At 38.3% G+C, this 27,999-nt stretch overlaps 1 protein-coding gene across 2 annotated transcripts in view; it reads right to left on the bottom strand.

The window, feature by feature from the left end:
* Nucleotides 1–27,999, bottom strand: part of SIPA1L1 (signal-induced proliferation-associated 1 like 1) — a 206,981-nt gene that overhangs the window by 142,178 nt on the left and 36,804 nt on the right. For both annotated transcript variants that reach the window (XM_006884722.1, XM_006884723.1), the window contains exons 2-3: nucleotides 26,259–26,389; nucleotides 12,210–12,398 (exon numbers count right to left, since the gene is read on the bottom strand). In XM_006884722.1, coding sequence (XP_006884784.1) covers nucleotides 12,210–12,398; nucleotides 26,259–26,389 — 320 coding nt within the window. The remainder of the gene's footprint in view (nucleotides 1–12,209; nucleotides 12,399–26,258; nucleotides 26,390–27,999) is intronic.

A 27,999-nucleotide genomic window follows, 5' to 3' on the forward strand; every position in this document is an offset into this window, starting at 1 on the left:
CTCATAAATGTATTTTAGTATTGAAACAAACAAAAAGAGATGGTATTCTTTCTTACACATACCTCAGTTTCTGGAAAGATGGATGTAAAGTTAGGTTCTGTACCAAGAAAAACAAATGTAAAGAACCGAACTCTCAAAGACTTCTGAAGTAATTTTACATCTTCCATAAAGCCACAGTCAGAGAAGCCGCACGGCGGCACAGATCATGAATATAGCTCACTTCTTATGTCCTTACAAATCTGAAAAGGCTTCCTTGGTTAGGCTGTTTTCAAATTCTGTTACTTGTGATTACCACTGACACATGGTAGAGATGTGATTCTCAGGCATGTTGTCCTAAAGAAGACAAAGCTCTACGTCCACACCAATCAGCTCACATGTGGCCAGCCGTCCACTGTACTTCATCAACGCCGGTACAAAAGCCAAGGAAAAAACAACTTGCCCTATCATCCAAGAAAAGACCTAATTATGTAAAGGCAAGCACTTGCATACACTTCCCCACATCTTGGTTTCATTGATTTCAGAGTATAAACACAGGAAAAGGAGGTTGTTGAATGGAAATCAATATGCAGGTGCTGGTAGGCCTTGGTGAATTTATAGGGCTGAAATAATAGAATTCCATGTTCACCTAAAAATCAACACGGACTCCAGTAAAGCAGCATGCCCACAAGCATGTTTAATCATACCTATATAATTTGGAAAAATCAATTACTATTGCATCTAAAAATAATAAAATAACTATCCTGAACTGAAAAATGTGTAACTTCCTCAACCTCAACACACAAAAACAAGACTAGGAAAACAAACAGAAGGCAAGTAAGTTGGCTCCAGGCTCCTGAGGACCCTGTGCACAACAGGCTCTGCCTGCGTGTGTGACTATGTGGTCTTCATAGGTTGGTTTTGGGCAGTAGACCACCGGGTTTTTCCTTCATGGTCCTTCTTTTTCTAGACGCTCCACTCAAACCTGTTCAGCATCCACAGCAATGTGCACACACACCTCTTTCAAGGCTGTGATGTTTCTCTAGAAACATAATGCCAGAACTATTTCCTGATGTACTTCTGGTGGGTCTGAACCATGAACTTTTTGGATAGCTGGTAACTGTTTGAACCACTAAAAGAGGCAATGAAGTGCTTAGCAAGTGCATAAGGCAGAGAAAAGAAATAAAAGCCAAGCAAACAACAGGGAAAAAAATCTCCTTCGTTTTCCTTCATCTAAAGCTGTCCTGCTGTCCCCTTCATTTCTAATGGGTCTTCTCCCTGAATATAGAATACTGAGTTGACAGTTCTTTTTTTCTATCACTTGAAAAACCTCTATGCTACCTCTTCCTTGCCTCTGGTTTTCAATGAGCAATCTGATAGCAATCAAACTGCTCTAACTCTATGCATGTGGGCTGCAACACTCTTTTTCACTTCTTTTAGGAATTTTGTCTTCTGTTGAAATTTGACTCTGTTTATTAGTGCGATCTGGAGGAAGAGGAGGAGGGTTTTGAAGCTGTGAAGCCTACTGGATCTAGGGGTTTGTCTCTTCTCGCAAATGCAGGCTGTTTTCAGCCATTAATTCTTTGAGAACTTCAAGTCTGGCCCCTTTTTCCTTTCCTTCCAGGGCTCTGATGGCACTGTGTTGTCAGCTGCTACAGATCCACATGTTCCTGAGGCCTCACTCTTTTGTTTCCTGCCCCTGTTGTTCAAATTGGATGATTTCTACTAACATTTTCAAGCACAACACTTTTTACCTCTAACCCTTCAAAACTGCTGCTGATCTCATCTATTGCATTTTTTATTTTGGTTGTGGCTAGATATTTTCTCAGCTATAATATTTACATTGGTTTATTTAGATCTTCTACTTCTTTGCTGAGACCATCCCCCCCATTCATTACAACCAAGTCTGGAAATATTTATGAAAGTATTTTTACAATGCCTGCTTTAACACTAATGCCAGAGAATTCCTTGGTCTGTGTCTTCTAAGGGTTACCATGCACTGGTGATTGTCTTTTCTCATTTGAGATTTTCCTAGTTGCTGACATGGCTCTTGATTTTCAACTTAAATCTGGATATGTTGGATATTATGCTATGAGACTCTGTATCTTACTTAAACTCCCTATTTGTTCAGATTTCTCTCCTCTCCCTCTGGTAGTGAAAGGTGGACTATTCTCTGCAATAATGCAGAATTTTAAGGCAGGCTGTCTCTTGATCTCTGCTTTTCTACTGGGCAAGGGTAACACTTCTGGTTCCCTACTAAGTCACCATGGATACAACCCTGGCTGTGAGGAGGTTTGCTTGCTTCATTTCTGTTGCCCATGTGCCTTTCACTGACCCATGAGGAAAAAAGAGTATATATTTTGATGCAGCTCAAAGACTTGACTTTCCAGTTGACCTCCTGTGATGTAACTCTGGCCAGGAGTAGAAAAGGCATCTCCCTAACATCCCATTAGGATAAAAGTTGTAGGTTTTCAGCTGGCTTTTGCAGTCAAGGCTGGGAAAGAAGAAAAGCTGTACTTTTATGAATGTTTGTGAACAAGTTATGTATATATAGTGTAACAAATTACTATTAAATTTTTTCTTCTTTCTCAGGTTGTCCTTTAGTTCAACACAGCTGACTTTTGTTGGCATTTTTCTCTATTAGCATATCTAGACTGCTAGCTTCTTTAACTCTGAGATTTACAAAGCAAAAAGAAAACCTAGGAATTTGAAGCCACAGTATTGTTCTTTACACAAGCTTCCTAGCCAATCTGCATCCTTCTTTCCATCTTCCAGATTAGCTTTATTTTTGTTTTACAGATAATGTCCAGGTGTGGTAGTCATATTTAAAGGAGAAAATTGAAGTATCTCTATCCCATGTTTCCTGGAACAAAAGCTCAAACATTTAAAATAATATTGTGTCCGCGTTTTTTACTCTCAGAGGGAAAGCTGGTCTACAACAAGTTACTCAGCCTTCGTTGTTGTGTACCATCGAGTCAGGACTGATTTACAGCTGACCTCCAGCAGATTATCAGAGGTAGTAAAGCATAAGAATTGATCACACATCTTTCTCCTGTGGAGCAAGCTGCTGGCAGGCTCAAACTGCATGCCTTTGGGTTGAGAGTGCAATTCCTTACCACTAGGTCACATCCATGTTTATTGCGGCTTTGTTTGCAATAGCAAAGAGCTGGAAACAACCCAAGTGACCATCAACAAAAGAATAGTTAGAGAAGCTCTGGTATATTGACACAATGGAAAACTTTGCAGCACTGAAAAACGAGGAACTCATGAAATATTAGGCAAAGTGGGTGACCCTGGAAGATATTATGCTGAATGAAATATTTCAGTCACAAAAGGACAAATATTGCATAGGGACACTGCTGTAAAATGGGACGGACATCAGGGTTGAAGGAAGACCAAAAAGGAGGGGAGGAATGACGTATATTAATTGAAATAGACGAGAGAGAGAACTGTTTAAAAGGGATATAAGAATAGCTATTTTGTCATTACAGAAGTCCAGAGTGAAGGCTACATAGTGAGCAGACTTGGGGATAGGGACTGTATAACAATGAAAGTTTTTCTTTTCCAGGAGAAGAATGAATGGGGGTCAGGGGGTAGGCAGGGAGAAAAGTGAAATAATGAATTACTGGAAACCCTAAGTCTCTGTAAACTTTCATTTAAATTAATTTTTTAAAAAGTTAAAAAAAAAAATGCCCAGTATGTTATAATGAAAGAAATTCACACACCCACACACACACAATCATTTTCACGCACATATTCTATTTTTATCTCTGATATAATGTAAAGCAAATATTTTCTATACACATATAGTATAATCTTATCCAATGTACAAAATTTCTTATAAAAATAAAAGGCTTTTCATCTTGAGCATTAAGTTGGTATTAAATGCACCTGATTTAATATTAGTATAAATTCAACTATTTAAAAAAACATTCTTAATTGCAATATTATTTTTTATAGGAAAAGACTAGTATCAACACAAATGTTCATCAACAAATAAACTTACAAGATAGCTATAGTATAATACAATTTGATTTTATGTAGCAAAGAATACAATGAGAAAGGCTTCCATTTACTGACATTGAAAGCTGTTTAAAATATACCAGTGAGTGGGAAAATTAAGTGCTCATAACATGCATTATACTATATAAAAACGGGAAAATAAGAAAAAAAATATATGGACTTTGAGGGTATAAACAGTAAAATAAAAGAAAATAATATAAGTGATAACTATGAGGGGATGAGATAAGAGGGTAGATGGGCGCAGACTGGGAATAAAATCCCTCATTAAACACAATGTCATAGTGTTTTATCTTTTAAAGCATGTGAAAATATTACCTATTTAAATTCTATAGGAAAGTAATCAGTTTAACCTTCCAATTTAAAGCTGAAATGAAAAGGTAATTCTAAATTTGAAAAATCAGGAAGACTAAAATATCTGCAGTCAGTTATTTTGCTTTTCTGTTCTGTGAACTGAGGACTCCTCACCACATGTGTTTTGTTACTCTTGCTGTGTTCAATCAGTGCAAAGTGAAGTCTTACCAGAGACAAATGTCTCCCAAATGCTAATGCTACTGGGCATGATAATCACAGATCCCAACATCGAAGAGTATGCTACCAGTCACCCAGCCCCAAATCTCTCCAAATCCATCTGTGAGGAGTTCTTCATGCCCAGCTGGGGAAAAGAACATGGATGGGCTGGTAGAGAGTAATTACCACTTGGATTCAGACAAGACAAAGCCAGAGCCACCTTCCTCTGGCCTAATGACGATCATGCATACGTCCTTCCAGATAATGCACTTTCAAGTCCATAAGCTGTCTGGAACCAATCTGGTATCTCATAATTTAAGGGAAGATTAAAATTCCAGGGATGGCTAATGTTCTGCCAATGCATCATTCATAGAAAATCGGTCCTGGAAAGATTTTTTGCCCCTATGGGTCATTTTTCAAAGCTAGCTGCCTGAATCAAAGAAAAGTGGCTGTTCAAACTCATTTGTCCTCACAATAAAATAATGACAAGCATTATGACAATCAAGGTGCTAAGTCAGCAGAGAATTTCATTCAAGCCCTCAGAAGGCCAATGCTATTCATTATCAAGTTAAGTATTACTGTTTTTCTTACACACATTCTTAAGACATATATTAAAGACTTAGGTAGATGAAGATTATTTAATGACATCACTTGAACAGGTTTGTAGGTTGGTTTATTTTTTTACAATTGAGACCCTAATATTTCCATTTTGTTTTATTTTTTAATAAGCATTACAGAAAAATATTGAAGATATTCATTAGAGAAAATCATGTATATACAAAACTATTTCCTATTTCCTAGTGAAAACAAGACTAACAATTATTTCTATAGCAAAGTGCTATTCTAGTTTAAATATTTATCAACCAGACACTATTTTCATTTTTAGTTTAACATTTTACATGTAATAATAAGCATTGAAACTTTTGCTATATGACTCAGAGGCATCTTTGGAATTCTTACCAGTTCACAGAGTAGGGAAAGGACTGAGTAGACACTGTTTTGGTTAGGGTATGAGCCCTAGAGCCCGAGTGTCCAGATTCAAGACTTGTTTACACGAGGGGTTGATAATGATGTGGAGACAGAGATAGGGTATCTTTCAGCCTTTTTGTTCCTCACTGTTTTGGACTGTAACACAGTAACAGTAGCTGTATCAAAGAACTCTGAGGATTAACTAATTTCTATAAATTGACCTACACAGTGACTGGTATAGTCTTTGCCCAATAAAAATTATCTATTTCATAATTTTTTACAGGTATCTCACATTCATGCTAAGCTGAACTGCCTGTGGTCTCTCTCACACACACTGTGGTTTTGTACAGTCGTAATCTGAGTCTAGATGATCTTACTGTTTATTCTCTGGCCCAATGAAACCTTCTTCCCCTCCAAGGCCTATCTCATTTATATCTACCTAAATGATAAAGACTTGGCCCAATTAGTTTATTCTGTCAATGATTTTTGTTTGCATTTCTCTTTATAGGTATCTACATATATTGGTGGAGCGCCTCGATTAAAATAAGCTTGGAAGCAGGAGTGGCATCTACTTCCGAAATAGCTTGCTTCTGGAAAATCTATAAACTTGGGAGAAATGATTAAAGTTAAAGAAGTGTTCAGGTCTTTCGTTCATAGGGTCACTATGAGTAGTCTATGACTTGAAGGCATTTAACAACATCATCTATCTAACTATCTATCTATCTATCTATCTATCTATCTATCTATCTATCTATCTATCATCTCTAGATCTGTCTTTTGTAACCTTGCTGTTTAATACAGCAAATTACTTTATCTCCATGAGTAAAAAGATACTAACCTATTAATTCTCTACAGTACTTAACAGCTGCAAAGAGTGACACGTAACAAGTAATGTATTTTAAATAACTGAAATTATAAAAGTTTGTGCAATACATTATTATAATAGATTTCATATAGGACCATTATGAAAATGAAGTAAGATAATAAGATATAGGAGAACTCTCATAGCCTAGTGGTAAGAAACTGTACTGCAATCCCAACGACATGGTTCAAATCCACCAGCTGCTCCATGGAAGAAGGATGAAAACCCAATAGGGTGTCAGTTTCAATTTGACAGTACACAACAATAACAAACAACAACTATATGCACAGAATTAATAAAAGTGACTATGCTGAAAAAAAATTTGTGAATTTATGCTATGTACCCAGTCTTATGCTATTTTAAAAATGTCAATTTCTTAAAAAAGGACCTGTATGATAATCTTTCATGTCCCTTGGACAGGGTACATGGGATAAAGATGTTTCTAAAATGACTGATGAATAAAAAAGGGTTCTGAAATGACAAATTTGAACAGCTAATAGAATTATCCATATCATTAAACAAAGAAATTCCTACTATTTCACAATGTAGTCTTGAGGATCAAAATTACTTAAGATGTTGTTTAAGTGTCTGAAAACTTGCAAATTTTCCAAATAAAAGGCACCATTACTGAAATTTTTATCTAGTGCTCAGGAGTACTAAGGGATCCCTGAGTGAGCGATCCCTGAGAGAGCGGCCCCGGAGTGACTGGCCCCTTAGGGTAAGTGAGAACAGGCTGTCAGATCCTAGCACTGGAATCCATGGCATAGGACTGAGCCTTTTCTATAGCACAGGACTTCTCTGAAGATTAAATCAGAAATGCAGGTAAAGTGGTGAGAACATGTTGTTGCTTTATGCCCTCAAGTGGACTACAATTTACAGTAATCCTATGAACAATAAATCTAAACCTTGCCCTATTCTGGGCTAATCTCATGCTCTCCCACATGTTTTGCGTACACATTAGTCACTGTGTCACTTCATCATAATGAGGGTCTTCCTCTCTTTTTCCACCTTCCCCAGCATGAGGTTAATTTCCAGCGAATGGCCCTTGCTTAACAGTATTTCTAAAGTATGGGAGAAGTCGTTTCACCATCCTTGCTTCTAAGGAGCACCCTGGTTGCACGTCCTCCAAGACAGACTTGTTCATTCTTTCTGCAATCCATGGGGTATTCAGTACTCTTCTCCAACACAACAATTCAAAGGCATTGAATTTTCTTCTAGCTTCTGTAATTACTGTTCACCTTTTAGATGCAAAGGAAGCACATGAAAATACCATAGCTTGGATCGGGTGCACATTAGTCTTTAAACCGAAATCCTAGTTCTTAAGAACCTGCAGAGGTCTCTGACAACATTCTCCCACTGCAAAACGTCTTCTGACTTGAACTTTTCCTGAGTCTGTCATAATGCTGCTGCCTATTGATTCAATGGTGAGTATTTTCGTTTTCTGGATGATGCGACAGAATTCATATTGAAGGCTGTAATCTTTCATTTTCTTCAGTTAGAGCTTCAGGTCTTTTTCACTTTCTGCAAGTAAGGTTATATCACTTGTATAGCACAGGTGGGTGAGTCTTTCTCTGATCTTGATGTCAATTCTTCTTCATAGAGTCCAGTTTCTTGAATTATTTGTTCAGCACACAGATGAATATGGAAAGATTCAACTTTGACAAACACTTCTCCTATTTTAAACCATGTAGTGTTTCCTTTATTCTGTTCGAACAACAGCTTCCTTATCTGTGTATTGTTTCTCACTAGCACAATTAAGTATTCGGAAATTCCTATTCTTCTCAATAGTATCCCTAACTTATTATGACCTACACAGTCAAACACCTTTTCTCAGTCAATAAAATACAAGCAAATACCTTTCTGGTTTCATTCTCTGCTTTTAGCTAAGATTCATCTGACATCAATAATGATACCCCTCATTCCATGGCCTCTTCTGAATCCAGCCTGATTCCTGGAAGCAGTCTGTTGACGTACTGTTCCAGCTGTTTTTGAATAATCTTTAGGAACATTTTACTTGCTTGTGAACATATTTTACACTATAATAACAATTAGATACATATATGTATCATGAGAGACATTTTCACATATCCAGTCAATGAAACTGAGGAACAAAACAGACAAATCTAGAATTGATCTAAATTTTCCAAGTCACATAGTGCTTTGTGTTCTCACAAGTATTACAACAACATCAAGTTATTTCATTTGCTCATAGAAATGGAAATACACATTACTATAGAATGAAATTCACATGAATATAGTATGAATTGCCCAGAAAGATATTAAGATAGAGAATGTGAAAGCTCAGATAAGCCATAACATATATACCATTTTCAAAAACTTCAAAAGCACTTAAAATCAAGAAAAATAAAAAGCATTTAAATAAAATTATTTTCTTCAAGATATAATTTCTGCTCATTTCTCCTCTTGTTCTGCTCATTTTAGCTCTTTGAAAGTGGGGAAATGAGGAAGTAAAATCCCCCAAGATTTCAAAGGCAAACTCTACAGTGCTGCAAAGAAATGGTGCTAACTTTTTCCAAGTATAATTATGAAAGCATTCAGAATGAGCAGGTAGTATATTAAAGAAATAATATAAATAAAATTTATGGGGATGCCTGAAAGTCCCTTAGTGGTATTATGTTACAAATATCTTTAAAGACAAATATAAGAATGCATAAAGCTTGAAGAAAAAAAATGAAAGAAAATGATGACATATAGATGGAAATGAAATGTTCTACAATGACTCTTTTAAACATTTCCTTTTTAAAATCTGTATTTGTAAAAACACCAAAATAATGTTACCAAATGATTCTAAAGTATTAAGGAGCGTTCCTACTTAAAAATTACTCCCCAGACAAAATGCCAAATGTCTGTCATCTGTTTTCCATCAAAATAACCCTGCATTGAGGGCTCTGTATGGAGATTTGAAGAAAAAGACAGGACTTGCTGTAGTGTCCTTTGCTTATAGAGCCATTCAAATAGAAAAGCATGTTGCAAACTTCAGGAGTCTAATTATCTAGTAAGATTTACATCACCAAATTTTAATCTTGCCAAGAAAAAACAATGAAACAAATAAAAAATCAGTATTAATGTCATTACTGAAAGGATGTTTTAATATCCTTAAGAATAGCAATGCTATAATTTCAGAGTGGACAGCTTTGTAAATTAAATCTTTAAAGTTAAATTCCCTGTAGTGTTCTTATCTTTCCTATGTTTCTGCTGTTTTTGTGTGCAGACAAGTTGGAAATGACGCATAGCTGACCCTCCAGTGGATTTCAGAGGCAGTAAATCACACAGGAAGGGATTGTCCATCGTTCTCCCCTAGAGCAGCTGGTGCTTGAACCACATGTCATTTCCTTGGAAAGTAGCTTTTTACCACTAGGCACTAAAGCTGAAATGTTCATCACAGGTAATTTGTCTTCACTTACTGGAGAAGGGCATTATACATGGTAAAGTGGATAGACAATGCACAAGAAGACTCTCAATGGGATGGATTAACAAAGTAGTTTTCACAGTATGTTCAAACTGTACATATTTCTGTAAGAATGGTGCAGCACCACACAGTGTTTCTTTCTGGTGTACAGTGTTGGATGAGTTCAAATTAACCTAACAACTGTCATTACAAAATGTGGCAGAAAAATCAACAAAATTTCTACGATTGGGATGTATCTTTTTATATTAACAGAAGTAAAAAGTATAAACAGTTTTAAACCCTTCTTTAATTAAGATATTCTGTCCTAATGTAGAGTTTAAAATGTTAAGTATGATTATCAATTTATAAATGTCTTTACTGTCTCAGGCAAGCAACTCAAATGACTGCAGTTTAAATTGGAACTGACTCATAGTTAGACCTTCCAGCAGGATTTGGGGGGGGGGGGGAGGCTTTAAATCACACAGGAGGAGACTGCTCATCTTTCTTTCTCAGAGCTGCTGGTGGATTTGAACTGCCAATGAGATATGGCTTATGGATTATCAATGCAACTCTCCATGGACTATGCTATCAGAGCTCCCACTGGTAATGGAAATGATGGAATCTCTGAAATTGGACCTAATTATCATATTTTCATCTCTCTTTTGTTAGAGTGAAGTCCAAAATAGTCACTAAAAAATACTCCCCCAAATCATCAAGTATATGCTCCAGTCGCCTTCTGCAAGGCATGCCATACCATAATTACATTTTAGGGGGAAAAAATACTCAAAGCACTTGTGAAATGTATGCATGGAATAGACATTAGCTGTGCATTATGAAAAAGAAAATGAATGGAAAGAGAAAGCAGACATTAGAAAGCTGCGTGGAACTACTGGCTCATCAGATGAGCTCACCAGCTCAAAAAGACGAACCCGTCCTAAAGGAGCTCTGCTGGCCTAGTTCACACTGTGTCATGCCGCCAATCAGCTACTAGAATATACACACCATGACATTTATTTTTGTATTAACTTCAACTAGTGGACTTTTGCATAATTAAGGAAAATTTGTTCATAAAATGACATCCCAACACTGGAAAAATTTTACTGCTGTAGGATGTTTTTAAAAATGAAATGTTAAGGGGAGCTCTGGTGGCCTAGTGGCAAGGAGCTGCAACTACAATCCCAGAGGCAAACGGTTCAAATCCACCAGATGCTCTGCCGGGGAAGGAGGGACAATCTCCTCCTGTACCAGTCAGATCTGATTTGACGGTACACGCACACAACAATAATAAAATAAAATAAAATAAAATAAAATAAAATAAAAAAATGAAATGTTAAAACTACCACCACCCACCTCCAGCATGCAATATGGAGGCAACATGCAAAGAAAAGAAATAAAGTAAGAGTATATAAATATTACAAATACACAATGAGCCCACTGGCTCAAAATAGCCCACATGGAACGTGCACACACTAACCTACCAGTGAATTTTGGAGACTACAATTTTTTTTATTCTCTCTCTCTTTTGCTAGGGAGTTCTGGGGGCTTCGTGGTAGGAGACAAGCTAAAATCCAAAGGCATGTGGTCTGAATCCACCAGCTGTTCCACAAAACAAAGATGGACAATCTCCTTCCTTGTGATTAACTGTCTCTAAAAATCTAATGGCAGGTCAGCTATGGGTCAGTTGTGACTCGATGGTACCAAATAACAACAACAATTTCTTATGATGCCTTTTTTTGGATTAGTTTATACTCCTTTTGCATTTGATCAAAAGGCCCCACATTTATTTAGATAGAAGGAAGAAATTCCATAGCAGTTTTGTTAATCATTAGAACCTGAGTTTTAAAATCCTCTCTTAAAAAAATCTCAGCTACAATACATCTTCAGTTGTCCTAAAAGATGTTCAAAATTTAAATGCTCAAGAATAGTGTGTTGTAGTATAGTGGCTACCGTGACAATCTTTGCATTTGACTGTGTTAGAACTCTCTTGTTCCACAACTTTTGAACCATGTGAACTTGGTATTACTGTTTAATCTCTTTGTGAAACAGATTCCTAATCTCTAAAATGTAGTAATCATAGTATCAACCTAATAGGGCTGGGAGGTTAAATGGAATAAATATATAAAAACAGACCCTCATCAGTGTTAGCCATTATTTTATAGGTATTATTATTATTATTATTATTATTACTACTGTTGTGGCTACTGCTTATTCCCAGAGTGCCTGAAGAATTCACTGCAGCTATACATGATTATTAACAAGTGTTGAACATGGTTTAAGAATCATACCTATTTACTCTGAACAGAGGATTTCAAATGATGAGAAGTGTTCAGAGTTCAGAGAATGAGAGAGAGAAAAAATGTAATTGCAAGAAAGTATCGTTCATAATAATTATTATATGTGTTCCTGTCAAAATGAACTATCCTAAAAGCCTAACAGGAAACTTTCCATGTAGGCCAAACTCACCCCTTGTTCATCCAACTTCATGAGCTGCTCTGTGACTTTTGGGGTGTTAAATGCCAATCTCAGGCACTGGACATTGAGCTCAGGAATCACATGCTCCAGCACCTCTTTCAGGGGAAGCCCCCTGGCTGTGGAGTGCTTCGCTGTTGAGGGGACGGCATCCTCCAGGACAGACCCTCGCAATGTCATGAGCTAAACGAAAGAGAGAGAGAGAAAAAGAGAGGTGCATTTACTGAGAATGATAACATATGCACTGAGAACAGAACTTTGCTTGTTTATGTCTGAAAAGGAAAAAAGTAATACAAAATAATCTTACATCAGAAAAATGAGGACAATATTCCAAGAACACACATGCAAATCTAAAGGATTTTACAACCTGGTTTTCCAAACACATTTACCAAAATGCTCATGATAGTATTTCCTTATAAAGATCATGGTGATAATGTGTCATTAAGAAAAAAAACAAAACAAAACAAAAACCAAAACAACCCAAACAAAAAAACCCAACCCAGAAAACTAAGAGGAAATCCAAGAAAATATCTAAAGAATAGTAAGTGATCAAAATATGGATCTTTGTGAATTATAAAAAGCAACGGTAAAGTTTTCAATTTCACAGTATACCTGACAAACACAATTTCATGTGGCTAAGATCCACAATAAACACTCTTTGCACCAGCAATCAGGAACTCAAAACATGACTAGCTTTAGCAAAGTCTGCTGTCAAGGCCCTCTCAAGAGTGCTAAAGAGCAGCAACGTCTAGAGACCAAGAGGTGCCTGTTCCAGGCCATGGTCTTCTCAGCTGCTGGCTATGCGTCTGCATCTGAGAGGTGGACAATGACTCAAAGAGAAATGAAGCCTCTCAATTGTGATCCTGGAGAAGAGTACTGAACACACCATGAATGACCAAGAGCATGAACAGGTCTGTCTTGGAGAGTTCGAGGTCAGGAGGCAAGGATTTTGAATTGCCATCTCACATACTTTGGGAATGTCTCTAGTAGGGACTGGTTCTTGGAAAACGACTTCATGCTTGTAAGGGTAGAGGGTTAGTGCAGAAAAGGAGGACCCTGGACGAAATGAACTGACACGGTGATTATGGCAATAGGGGTAGGCATGTCAGAGACAATGAGATTGGCTCAAGATGGGGAAGAGTTCAAAGCTATTGTTCATAGGGTCGTTATGAGTCATAGTCTATTTGATGGCACATAAAAACAACTTCTAAATTCTGTTAAAATAGGGCAATGGTTTGACTAAATATATCTGCATGTTGTTGTTATCGTTAAGTGCTGTCGAATCATGGGATGACTCATAGAGACCCTATGAATGAAAGACCTGAACACCTGTATAATTTTCATCATTTCTCCACATTCATGGTTTCAGGAGGCAAGCTATTTCGGAAGTGGATGTCACTCTTGCTTCCAAGCTTGTTTTAACTGGGGAGTTCCACAAAACACTATCCAGCATGGGTAACCATTATCGTATTTGACAGTGTCACAGTGTTTAGCACCACAGAAACCATGAGTTACCTCTGTATAGCAAGAATGGACAGACCACGTCAATATTACTTAGAAGAATGTTTGACCAAAAATAATTCAAACCAAGCCTGAGGGCCACAGATTAAAATAATCCACCTTTGTCTTGCAGCATAACTTTCTATCCGCTAGATCAACAGAGCTCTCTCGTTATTGTTGTTCTTAAATGCCGCTGAGTCATAGACGACTCACAGTGACCCTATGAATGAAAGACCTGAACACTTGTAAAACCTCCATCGTTTCTCCATATTCACAGTTTCCAAGAGTTGATAATATTTGAATTAATTTTAAATTATACTTTACCACGTAAAATCCCTTCCATTTCCATGAAATATATACCTTAGAAATTTTCTTGTGCAATGATGATCTGTTTAAAATGAAAGACTAAAGCCCTCTTGTTGTTGTTATGTGCTGTCGAGTTGCCTGCCACTCATAGTGACCCTATGTACAACAGCACTAAACCCTGCTCTATCCTGTGCTAATCTTACTGTCTCTGACACACCTACCCTGCCTTATCCCAGTCACTGAATCAATTGATCACATTCAGGGTCTTCCTCTCTTATACTGTCCCTCCACCCTCCAAAGCATGATGTCCCTCTCCAAGAACTGTCCCTCCCTGTAACATGTCCAAAGTATGTCAGACGAAGCTTCAGAATCCATGCCTCCATGGAGCAGCCAGGTCTCACCCTCTCTAGGACGAAGCTGTTTGTTCTCCAAGTAGTCTTAGCTTTCAGAAATTTCCAAATGTTCATGGTATTAAAATAAGTTAAGTACTACACAGTGATTTACAGGAAAAAGACATTAAACTGAACAAATGTTCCTCAAGTATGTAGGTTCTAAGCTATTGTATTGACAATAATAGCTACAAAAGATAACAGGCGACTACATATTGGGGGATGTTTATACAGTCTATGTGGATAAGGAGTAAGACATATACTTGTAAGTACAATCCGGAAGGGCGTATGTACTGAGAAGACTGTTTAAAAGCCTAAGTCTGAAGGCAGCCCAAAGGCAGAAAAAGAGATCACACAGGGTAGAAAGAAAAGCCCTCAACAATGGATGGTTTTAGAAAAAGGTGTTAAACAGAAAGACATTCTAGGAAAAGAAAAAGGCAGAGAGAACATGATCAAATAAACAAACTAGGAAGAAAGAACACTGAGCTTAAAGCAGAAATTACCACTGCTTAGCTTAGGCAGATGTAAAGAAAATCCCTTAGTAGTGCAGACACTTATCATACCTCGTTGCTAATAAGAAAGCTGGAGGTTCAAATGGTGAACCTGGAGGTCGAGTGGTGCCACAGAAGAGAGGTGTGACCACCAATTTATGAAAAATCAGTAACACAAAGTCCAATGGATCACAGTTCTATGCAGACACCCCGGGATCACCAGGAATCAGAATGGTCTTGGATAGCATGCACTCTAGTTTTCAAGGACAGCACAAGTGAGGAGTGGAAGCTATGGTTGGAAGTGAAGGAGAGTATCTCCAGCAGAAGATCCTGAAGGCAGTCTACAGATGTGCACTTTACAGAGCCACATTAAGGCATATCAGAACTTTTCTGTCTGGAGAACAAGAGTGAGTGTGTGTGTGTGTGTGTGTGTACACACGTACAAAAATATATAGATACACACACATTACTGGCTAATAAGAACTGTAAGAGGAAGAAAGCAGAGGTAGAGAATCTAGTTAAAAGGAGGCTGTAGCAATCTTCAGGTGCTTATGATAAAAGAAGAATAATAAAAATGACAAAAAGAAGAAGGAAAAAGAATCACCAGGGAACAAAAACGTACCACCAATGGCAACCGACAGAAAAGAGATGGGAGTAGGAAAAACAGCAACATTAATTAACTCCTTAATCTCAATGTAGGAAAATAAAAAGTACTTGAGTTCTTTGCAGTCTATTCATTTTATTCTTTCATTTGTAAATTATTTCTTTTCCAATAATATTTGTCCCAAAACATCATTTTTTATTACTTAATATCTCATTCTGGGAAATGAATGTGTGTGTGTATACACACACCTATATATCTCCATTATAAATAGATGTATATATCAGTTTATATATATATATATATATATAAAATATATATATCTCCATTGTGTGTGTGTGTATATATATCTCCAATATACATATCCTAAATATATATGTATCTCCATTACATATTTATCTCCATTACATATATGTATCTCCATTGTGTGTATCTATATCTGGAGGAAATAAATGCTTTTTTTGGTAAATCACAGATAGAAGCTGAATAACTCAGTTATTGCAATGTGCTTTTTTAAATGCCACAGTACATGCCTTTGGATAGAAACTACAAATGCTGGAAGCATTCTCAACTTACAAACCAAGGCCAGAAATGCTAATCATTGCATTATGTGCCATAGAAAGGCAGCACTAACTTTAAAACCAAAAGCCAAGTGCAGAAGAAAAAGAAAATGGTTCTTTTTTTAACACTCAAATGATTACTATCACTGACATTTTGATTTGTAACTTTTAGCAGCATGAAGAGACTCCTCATAAGATCCTATGCTTCTGTGCCATTATGGTATCATTTATGAACAGACATGTAAGATCCTATTTCCCCTTTTAGACTTTGTAGTAATGGTAGGTATTGAAATGACACTTGTTTTTGTTTTCTTGATAGCATTCAATGATGTGCCATCGAGTCGCCTGCAATTCGTAGTGACCCTATGTACAACAGTCCTAAACCCTGATGTCCTGTGCCAATCTCACTGTCTCTGACACACCCCCATTACCCCAGTCACTGAATCAACCCACGTCATAGAGGGTCTTACTCTCCTGTTCTGTCCTTTCACCCTCCCAAGCATGACGTCTCTCCCTAAGGACTGGTCCCTCCTTGCAACATGCCCAAAGTCTGTCAGACGAAGCTTCAGAATCCTTGCCTCCAAGGAGCAGCCTGGTTTAACCTTCTCCAGAATAAACCTGTTAGCTTTCTTCGCAGTCCATGGTATATTCAATACTCTTCTCCAGCACCACAGCTCAAAGACATCAATTCTCCTTCTATCCTCCCTAGTCATTGTCCAGCTTTCTGATGCATGGCAAGTGATTGCAAAGACCATAGCCTGTATCAGGTGCACCTTAGTCTCCAGAGTAAAACCATTGCTCTTCAGTACTTTGGAGAGGTCCCTAATAGCCGACTTTCCCATTGCAATATGTCTTTTAAATTCCTGGCTGCCGGTGTCAAGAGTGTTGACTGTGGAGCCAAGCAAACTAAAGCTGTGAACAATCTCAATCTCTTCACCATCCGTCCTGATGCTGCCAATTGGTCCAGTGGTGAGAATCTTTGTCTTCTTGATATTGAGCTTCAATCCATATTGAAGTCTGCAATCCTTGACCTTGTGCAGCAAGTGCTTCAGGTCCTCCTCAGTTTCTGCAAGCAGGGTTATGTCATCTGCATAACACAGATTATTGAATCTTCCTCCAATCCTGATACCACACTTCTCCTCATAGAGCCCAGCTTCCTGGATAATCTGTTCTGCATATAGGTTGAAAAGGTATGTATGGAGATAAACACATCCCTGGCATAGAGCTTTCCCAATTTTGAACCATGCAGTGTTCCCTTGCTCTGTTCTGACGACTGCCTCCTGGTACATGTATAGGTTTCGCATTAGCACTATCAAGTGTTCTGAGATTCCCATTCTTCTCAGAGTCAGCCACAGTTTATTGTGATCCACACAGTCAAACGCCTTTGCATAATCAATGGAACAGATAGACATTCCTCTGGTATTCCCTGCTTTCAGCCAAGATCCATCTAACATTAGCTATAATATTCCTAGTACCACAACCCCTTTTATACCCAGCCTCAGTTTCCAGCAGTTCTCTGTTGATGTGCTGTTGCACATTCTTCAGCAGAATCTTGCTTGTATGTGATATCAATTATATTGTTTGGTATTCCCTGAATTAATTCAATGCCAATCAGTTCTTTTTGGAGCAGTGATTCTGGGTATTCTATCTTCTTTTGATGCTTCCTGGATAATTCAAGATTTTGTCCATAGCATCTCTAAGTACTAAACCCTGCCTCAATTTCTGGCAGTTCTCTGTTGATGTGCTGCTGTTATACATTCTTCAGCAGAATCTTGCTTGTATGTGATATTATATTGTTCGGTATTCCCTGAATTAATTCAGTGCCAATCAGTTCTTTCTGGAACAGTGATTCTGGGTATTAGATCTTCTTTTGATGCTTCCTGGATAATTCCAGATTTTCTCCATAGTATCTCTAAGTACTGAAACTTGAGGCATGAATTTGGTCTTCAAGTTTTTCAACTTTAAATATAACAAGCAAGTTCTTCTCTTTTATTCTCCAACTTTAGCTCTTTTTATATTCTGTTAGAGTACTTTGCTTTGTCATCTCAAGCTGTCCTTAAAAATCTTTTCAGTGCTCTTCTGACACCAATTTCGGTCTTTTCTTCTTCCTCTATCTTTCTAATAACCTTCATGGATGATATCATCTTTGATGTTACTGCATAATTTATCTGATCTTGACATTAATATTTATAGCCTCTAACCTATGAACCTAGAGAAAGGATGAAAATTATGCAAGTGTTCAGGTCTTTCGTTCAAAGGGTCGCTAAGAGTTGCCTACAACTCAAAAGCACTTAACAACAACAGCAGCAGCATAGAGAGAGATCAGTTGGCCTAATGGACAGAAAGTGATGCTACCAAGCCAAAAGTGAGTGACTTTAATCCACGGCCATCAGGCCTGTTTTTAATTGTTTTTGGTCCAACATTTTTCTAGGTCGCACAGCCCTGGTCTGTTCACTTGCTGTACAGAGGTAACTCATGTTTGCTGTGAAGCTGAACACTGTGACACTGAAGTGTCAAATGTGATAATGGTTAACCATGATGGACAGTGTTTGGTGGAGCTCTTCGATTAAAAGAAGCTCGGAAGCCGGAGTGGCATCCACTTCTGAAATAGGTTGCCTCTAGAAAACCTACGAAGCTGGAGAAAGGATGAAAGTTATACAAGTATTCAGGTCTTTCGTTCATAGGGTCACTAAGAGATGCCTAGGACTCAATGGCACTTAACTGCTGCTGCTACTACTACTACTACTACTACTACTACTACTACTACTACTACTACTACTACCTATTCTTGAGATTCTTAAAAGTTTTCATTTGCTTGGCTCCACAAGCAAGACTCTTGGGACCAGCAGCCAGGAAATCAGAAGACGAATTGCACTGGGAAAGTTGGTTGTCAAGGACCTCTCCAGAGAACTGAAGAGCAACAACATCAGTCAGGAGATTAAGGTATGCCTGATCCAGGCCATAGTCTTCACAATTTCTTGCTATGCATCAGAGAGCTTGAAAATGACTAGGGATGACAGAAAGAGAATTCATGTCTTTGAGGGGTGGTGCTGGAGAAGAGTGTTGAATATACCATCGACTGCTAGGAGAACAAACAGGTTTGTCCTGGAGAAGGTGAAACCAGGCTGCTCTTTGGAGGCAAGGGTTCTGAAGCTTTGTCTGACATACTTTGGCATCTTATGTAGAGGAACTGGTCCTTGGAGAGGAACATCATGCTTAGGAGGGTGGAGGGACAGCACAGGAGATGTACTGATTCAGTCACTGGTGCAATGAGGATAGATGTGTCAGACAGACAGAGGATAAAGCCGTGTTTAGGGCTCTTGAACACAGGGTCACTATGAGTCACAAGTGACTCAACAGCACATTAACAACAACAACAACAACCTATTCTGGACACAATTTTTAAAATTCAAGAGGGATAGACTCAACATTGGAGTTTGGTTCTAATAGACTTGTTTTAATTTTTCAGCTTCAATTTCAACTTGTACATGAGTAAATGAAGATATGTTCCAAAAATAAGCATCTGGCCTGGTTTTGAATGCTAATACTGAGCTTCTCCAATAATTCTTTCTACAGATATAGCCAATCTAATTCCTGTCCAGTCCATCAAATGAGGTCCATTTCTGTTTTTTTTAAAAAGTATTTGTACAGCCACTGTGAAAGGCCATATGGCACTTTCTCAGAAAGTTGGAAAGAGACATCCATATTGACCTAGCAATTCCACTACTGGGAATAAACCCTAAAGAAACCAGAGCCATGACTCAAACAGATGTATACACACCTATGTTTACTGCTGAGTTATTCACAATAGCAAAGAGATGGAAGCAGTCCAAATGACCAAGAACAATTGAATGGATAGAAAAACTACGGTACAACCATACAATGAAATACTAAGCAGTAGTAAAAAACAATGAAATAGTAAAACATTTCACAGTTTGGTGAAGCCTGGAGAACATTATGCTGAGTGAAAGACAGTTTTCTCCCTCATCTGTTTCAATGCAGTATACATTATTTATCCTATCTTTCTCAGTCTTCCCCAACCCCGATGTCAGTCTTGTTTTACAACAGTGACACTATGCAGTATTTGTTCTTCTGTGACTGAGATATTTCACTCAGCATAACGTCCTCCAGCCTCACCCATTTTGAGTAATATTACATGAATTTTTTCAACGCAGCATAGTATTTCATTGTGTGAATATACCACAGCTTCTCTATCCATTTGTTTGTTGATGGGCACTTAGATTGTTTCCAACTCCTTGATATTGTAAACAAAGCCACAATAAACATGGGTGTGCATATATCTGCTTGGATGTCACTTATGGTCTCTTTAGGGTATATTCCCAGTAGTGGAAGTGCTGGGTCAAATGGTATCAATAGCAAGGAGGTGGAAACAACAACAAATGTGCCCTTCAACAAATGAATGGATAGAGAAGCTGTGGTATATTCACACAACGGAGTACTACAGTGATCTGAAAAACAAGGAACTCATGCAATATTATTCAAAATGGGTGACTCTGGAGGACATTATGCTGAGTGAAATATCTCAGACACAAAGGGACAAATATTATATGGTGCCACTGTTGTAGAATGAGGCTGACATTGGGGTGGGAGTAAGACTGAGAAAGACTGGATAAAATATGTTTACTGCATTGAAGCTGATGAGGGAGAGAATAGTTTAACATTAATATATTTTAGGACATTATGATTATCATAAGAGTCCGGAATGAGGGTTGCAGAGTAGAGTATACTTGGGGTGGGAGTGGGGATGTGCGGGGTGGGGGATTATGTACCAATGAAGGAGTTTTTCTTTTGCTTTTCAAGGAGAGGAGCGAACTGGGGGTGAGGGTAGGGGTGAGTGGGTGAGGAGAAAAGTGCAACAATGAATGAATGAAATTCCAAAATCTCTGCAGATGTTCACTGAAATTAATAATAATAATAAAAAAAATTTCAAAAAAATTTCCCCTGTGTTCCCTGTGTCAATCTCATCAAGGGTCCTATTCTCTGATTCTCCTCCTTCCCAAAAAGACTAGCTCTTCCTGAAGTGTTCAACGTATGGGAGACAAAACTGCACCATCCGTGCCTTCAGGGAGCATCCAGCTGTACCTACTCCAAGACAGATCCTTTCCTTCTTTTGGTACTCCGAGACATAGTCAATAACGTTTGTCAACATTACAATTCAAAAAAGAATCACTTCTTCTTCTGGGATCCTTACTCAATGTCTCATTTTCACAAGTAAATGAAGCAATTCCAATGCACTGAATGACAGGATCCAGACTGCACTCAAAAGGGTCCCTGCTGTGCTGAAAGAATGCAAGTTTAACCTGCAACATCAGGGGTGGGAAAATGGCTGAATTTTGGACACGTTTTGAAGATAAAGCCAACCAGGTTTGTTGACAAGACCAGATTAGAAGAACAGGAAAAGGTCTGTGGTTGTCAAGTGATATTTCAACACCTCTGGCCTGAACAACTGGAATAACAGAATTCTCATTAAATTGTTTTTGTTGTTATGTGCCATCAAGTCCTTTGCGACTCATAAAGACCCTAGGTACAAGAGCCCTAAACGCCGCTCTATCCTGTGCCAACCTCACCATCTCAAACACACTCATTTCCACCACTCCACTTACAGAATCGACCCTCTCCAAGGACCAGTCCCTCCTTACAACATGCCCAAAGTATGTCAGAAGCTTCAGAATCCTTGACCCCAGGGAACATTCTGGCTTCACCCTCTCCAAGACAAATCTGTTTGTTATCCTAGCAGTCAGTGGTATATTCAACACTCTTCTCCAGCACCACAACTCAAAGGCATCAATTCTCTTTCTATCATCTGTATTCACTGTCCAACTTTCCGATGCATAGCACGTAACTGTGAAGACTATAGCCTGGATCAGGCACACCTTAGTCTCCAGCCTGACGTTGTTGCACTTCAGTACTCTTGAGAGGTCCCTCACAGCTGACTTTCCCAATGCAATTCGTCTCCTGATTTCCTGGCTGCTGTTACCAAGAGTGTCGACTGTGGAGCCAAGTAAACTAAAACTGTTAACTATCTCAATTTCTTCACCATCCAAACTGATGCTGCCAATTGGCCCAGTGGTGAGAATCTTTGTTTTCTTGATATTGAGCTTCAATACATATTGAAGACTGCAGTCCTTGACGTTCTGCAGCAAGCACTTCAGGTCCTCCTCGGTTTCAGCGAGCAGGGTTGTGTCATCTGCATAACGAAGGTTGTTGACGATTCTTCCACCAATCTTGATGCCACATTCATCTCCGTACAGCCCAGCGTCTCGGATGATCTGTTCTGTATACAAACTGAAAAAGTATGGAGACAAAATACATTCCTGACGGACCCATTTCTTGATTTTGAACTATTCAGCGTCTCCCTGCTCTGTTCTGACGAATGCCTCTTGGTCGAAGTATAGGTTTCACATTAGCACAATCAAATGTTCTGGGATTCCCATTCTCCTCAGAGTCAGCCACAACTTGTTGTGATCCACACAGTCAAAATCCTCTGCATAGTCAATGAAGCAGAGACAGACATTCTTCTGGTATTCTCTGCTTTCTGCCAAGATCCATCTTACATTAGCTATAATATCCCTAGTACCATGACCTCCTCTAAATCCAGCCTGGACATTAGGCAGTTCTCTGTTGACATTGTTCCAGACGTTTTTGGATAATTTTCAGCAGAATCTTGCTTGCATTTGATATCAATGATATTGTTCGATAATTTCCACACTCTGTTGGGTCACCTTTCTTTGGAATGGGAACAAATATTGATCTCTTCCAGTCAGTTGGCCAGCTGGCTGTCCTCCAGATTTCCTGGCACAACTTAGTGAGCACATCCAGGGCAGTGTTTGTTTGTTGAAATAAATCAATTGGTATGCTGTCAACTCCTGGAGCCTTGCTTTTTGCCAATTCCTTCATAGCAACTTGAACTTCCTCCTTCATCACCATGGGTTCTTGCTCATATGTTATTTCATGAAATTCCTCTGTGTCAGCCAATTCCTTTTGATATAGTGACTCTATGTATTCCTTCCATCTTCTTTTTGTACTTCCTGGATCATTCAACATTCTGCCCAAACTATCTTTAAGTATTGCCACCCATGGCTTGAATTTGTTTTTCAACTCCTTCAGCTTAAGAAACGCTGAGTGAGTCCAGCCCTTTTGATTTTTCTGACTACAGCTCTCCGCACATTTCATTACAGTTATCTTGCTTTGTTGTCCCGAGCTGCCTTTTGAAATTTTCTGTTCAGCTTTTTGATTTCTTGATTTCTTCCTTTAGCTTTGGCTTCTCGGTGCTCTAATGCAATATTCAGAGTCTCATCTGACATCCACCTTGGTCTTTTCTTCTTCTTTAGCCTTTATAATGATCTTTTGCATTCTTCATGGACGATTTTCTTGATATCCTCCCAGAGCTCATTTGGTCTACACTCACTAGTACTCAAGGCCTCAAACCTGTTCCTGAGATGGTTTTGAAATTTGAATGGGACAGACTTAAGGTCAAATCTTGGTTCCCGTGGACTTGACTTAATTTTCCTCAATTTCAGCTTGAATTTGCATATGAGTAGTTGGTGGTCTGTCCCACAATGAGCACCTGACCTGGTTTTCACTGATATTGAGCTTCTCCAATGACTCTTTCCACAAATGTAATCAATTTGATTCCTATACATACCATCAGGTGAGATCCATGTGTATAGCCTGCGTTTTATGTTTCTTATAAAAGGTATTTGCAATGAATAAATCATTGAATGTGCAGAACTCTATCATTCTATCTCCAGCCTCATTTCTCTCATTGAGCCCATCTTTTCCAGCTACTTATCCTTCTTCCCTGTTCCCAAATTTTGCATTTCAGTCACCCATGATCATTAATGCATCTTGATTGCATATTTGATCAATTTCTGACTGCAAAAGTTGGTAAAAATCTTCTATTTCCTCTTCTATGGCTCCAGTTGTTGGTGCATATATTTGAATGATAGTGGTATTCACTGGACTTCCTTGTATGCGTACGGATATTATCCTGTCGCTCACCACATTGTACTTCAAGATAGATCTTGAAAAGATTTTTTTAAATTATGAAACCAACCCCATTTTTTCTCACCTTTTCATCCCCAGAAGAGTAAATCATATAATCATCTGATTTAAAATGTCCCATGCCAAGTCATCTCATTTCACCAATACCTAGTATTTCAATATTTATGCGTTCCCTTTCTTTTTCAACAATGTCCAATTTTCCTGCATTCATGCTCCTCACATTCCACATTCCAATCACTAGTGTCTCCTTACAGCTGTTTCTCTTTCTCTGTTTTTCCATTTCTAAGATCTCAGTTTCAATTGCCATGTCTGTTAGTCCAAATGATAATCTAAGTGTGCTCTATTTTACATAGGGTTTTCGAGAGATCATTAATTTTTTTAAGAGAACACTGATTTTTACATCAGCAAGTGAAACAAATAAGATTTGTCTTAGGTATCTCTATCAAAGACTAAGCAAACAGATCCCAAGGATGTAATCCAAGGGAATGGGTAACAGGAAAGGGGCTGAAATAAGTAGAGGGAGGCACCAGTTGAAAGAAGGTAGGAAGAAAAAAGCCAGTGAGGCTGACCAACCACAGTCCATAGCTCATGTATAAAACAGAAATTAACATTAGAGAGAGAGGCTCTGGCCAGAGAAAGAAAAGGGGCAGCTTATGGAAACCACCCCACACCAGCAGTCACTGATGCTAAGTCCAAGTGGACCAGCAGTGATTCTCCGGCAGGAAGAATTCCAAGGCTGTAAATCTTCACAGGAGATCACTCATCTTTATCCCATGGTCACTGGGGAACCTGAACGGTTGGCTTTGGGGTCAGCAGTCTAACACACAACACACTACTCCACCAGGGCCAGGATCTAAGGAAACAAGTGCCAAATTGGAAAACTTCAACATTGACTTGAGGGACAAGGTAGTAAGATGGATTTCCATGGATTAGAAAGAACATGAGGCTTCTAGCAGGGTGGCCAAGGGGAATGAGGTGATAAGAATAGGGAAGTCAAAAACTTGGGAGTAAAAGAAGTGAGGCTTCTAGAAGTCTGGGGCCCAGAGAAGCTAGAAACCAGTAACTATCTGTATCCATTTTAAAAACACAATGTTGTTCACTCTGCTTTCCATGTTCAACAAAAGAATTTATATTCCTTAAAGATTCACTCTGACACTAAAACAAAGTAAGTATACTAGAGTATTTCGGCTTCTTCTGGTCACTGTAAACAACATATTAGATTTAAAAAATCTTGCCTCTAAAAAGTCCATTTTAATTTCCCCAGAGTTTAAGCTTAGGAACAATTACTGAGAAAAGCCAACCACTGGAACTTGCCTTACATTCAATAGAGGAAATGAAGCCAAATGCTCTATTTATGCTAGTTTCAAAGTAATTATTATTTTTTAGATTCCCCCAGAGGGCATTAGGAATCACAGTGTAACAAAAGTCTTCTGGTGAATTAAGGGCTGAGAAGCAATAAACTGGTAACTGGCACAACCCTCCACAGGTTTAGAGGAAGAGAAAAGTACGTCCTCCAAGTCTCAAAACTGTTCTGAGTTTTGGTGAATGCTTTCTTGGCTGTTTTGTTTTCTTCTCCTTTCTTCTTTTTAAACTTCATTTGAAGTTAAAAACTCTTTTATGTAAGTGTGTTTCTAATAGAGCTTTTAAGAAACTGTTCCACCCACAATCAGGTGACCTCTGCTCTAAACAGTTTGGCTTTTGGGACTCAGTGAATAGACAGGTCCAAAAGGTAGGAAAGTGAAAGAAAAAGAAAGTCTCTCTGTCTTTTCTTGGGTCAAGAAATATAGTAAGCAACGGCTTAGAATGGGAAGTTAAGTCATGGATGATCCTTTCTTATCCTTCAGGACCCTGTTCTTCAAGCTGCATGATGCTTTCTGTCTGCCCTAATAGGTTAGGCACCATCTCACTTGGGATTCTGATGACTCCACTTTTACTGGACCTATCTAACTCTACATCAAAGCACCCATTCATTCACTGCATTTATGAAGAGCTAAACTGAAGGAAAGAATCCAGATCTCACCATCATGGCCACCCCCATCACCATTACTGTAAGAAAGAATCTTTCGTTTATTCTGAATATATCCGTAACCAGAGGCTATTATTAAACATAATTTCTTTGCTCTTTAACTCTTCACTCCAATTAAACCGCAATTCTTTCAGTAGCAACTTACCTCACTAGTCCTAAAAATTATCCGGTAGTTGTATGGAGATCCATTTTCTTTCATTTCTTCTGGTTTTTCTCTTCGAATGCTCACAGCCACTGGACCAAGATTCTCATCAGCCCCAAAATAGTTCCAGTGTTCTTAGATAAAACAAAACAAAACAAGAACATTTACATAATGTCTTGAAAATGTTACTATCAACTCAATATCGGAAATGGGTCCTCAAAACTATTATCAATAAAAAGCAATCATGTTTAACAAATATTCAAATTCCTCAATGAGTCAAAATGAAAAACTAGTTACACAGGCTTAGTTTTAGAAAAGGTGACACTGAACATAGAGGCCTGTTGAGGTTTGCACTACTCTACAACTTCCTACTTTACTTCTTTAAAAGGAAACTGGGCTTTCTCCTGACATACGTCATTTAAATTGGTTACACTGGGTGTCTTTCTCAGCCTAAGGGAAGATTTGTATTGGGGCTACTTAGTTTTTATTCTTCCAAAAATAAAAACAAAACTAGACCTAGTGAGACTTGGATTTGAGGAGACAAGTGATTTTCCCCAGATAAAAAATTATTTCCCTGAACTGGAGGGAAGAGGCTTCTAAGTCCCTGAGCAGCACTCAGCTCTCCAAGGTAGTCAATGCAAGCTGAAGAGGTCAGAGGAAAGAACTGCAAAGTGCCTCAGGGAGGTAGGAGCCCAAGTTCAGGGCTCCACAGGACTGGTAAGCAACAAAGTCAGTGAACACGGAAGGAATGGGCAAAATGAGACAAAGAGCTTCTTGTTGGTGACCAGGATGGACAGTTCACTGCTGATTCTGGGGTTTCTCTTTCATGCTCTGCACTGGTGGGGTCCCAAAATTTATCATACCCTCAAGGCACTCATTGTTGTTTGCTGACTGCCTTCCAGTCAGCATGAGTCATATGAACAAAAGGCCTGAAGCCCCTCCACAACTTTCAACATTTATCAAAGTTCATAGAGTTTCCCGAGGCATGTTGTTCAGGAAGTGGATGCCTCCAATTGACTTCTGCTGAATTTACTTCCTTCCTCACCAGAAAGAAGGTCAGGTTCAAAATCAAGGTACAGACAATAAGTCATATTTACAGTGCTTCTTAAAAAGTATATACTTTAAAATTTAAAATGGCTGACACAAACATGAATGTTCACAGATGAGCAAGTCCATAAACATGGGAATATATGAAAAGCTACTCACTTTTCAAATCTCCAAAATACTGTTTTACATTGTTACACTTCATTTACATGTGACATGGCTAAATGACTGAGTTGTGACATGGTACATAACCATCATACAAAATGCATTAAGTATTTGAAAATACATGTTATTCCCGTATAAAATACATTCATAAGTATTTGAAAATCCATGAGAATAAAATATTATAAAGTACTCAATCGTGCACTTTAAAAATTTAGGTAGCATATATGAAAACATTTGGCAAATATTAAAGAACAATTACAAAAGCTATAATCATTAAATATTGAGAGTTCTCGGAATAGTATTACTTGGTTCCATGGAAATTCAAAATAAGGGGGGGAAAACATCAATGAGGATACAGGCAACAAACTTTTCATATGACGACAACTGAGAACAACCCACTAAATGTCACAAAATCCAAGTACAAACACTAATGTACACCCTCAATGCACAGCACATGAGAATAACACTCAGAGGTTATTTACTCTTACTTTGCACACAATTCTAATAAGCTTGGTTGTCTGGTCTTCAAGCCCAC

The sequence above is a fragment of the Elephantulus edwardii genome, unplaced genomic scaffold (assembly GCF_000299155.1).
Source record: "Elephantulus edwardii isolate Elephantulus edwardi_28Jun2011 unplaced genomic scaffold, EleEdw1.0 scaffold00037, whole genome shotgun sequence".
In the NCBI taxonomy this organism is placed as follows: Eukaryota; Metazoa; Chordata; class Mammalia; order Macroscelidea; family Macroscelididae; genus Elephantulus; species Elephantulus edwardii.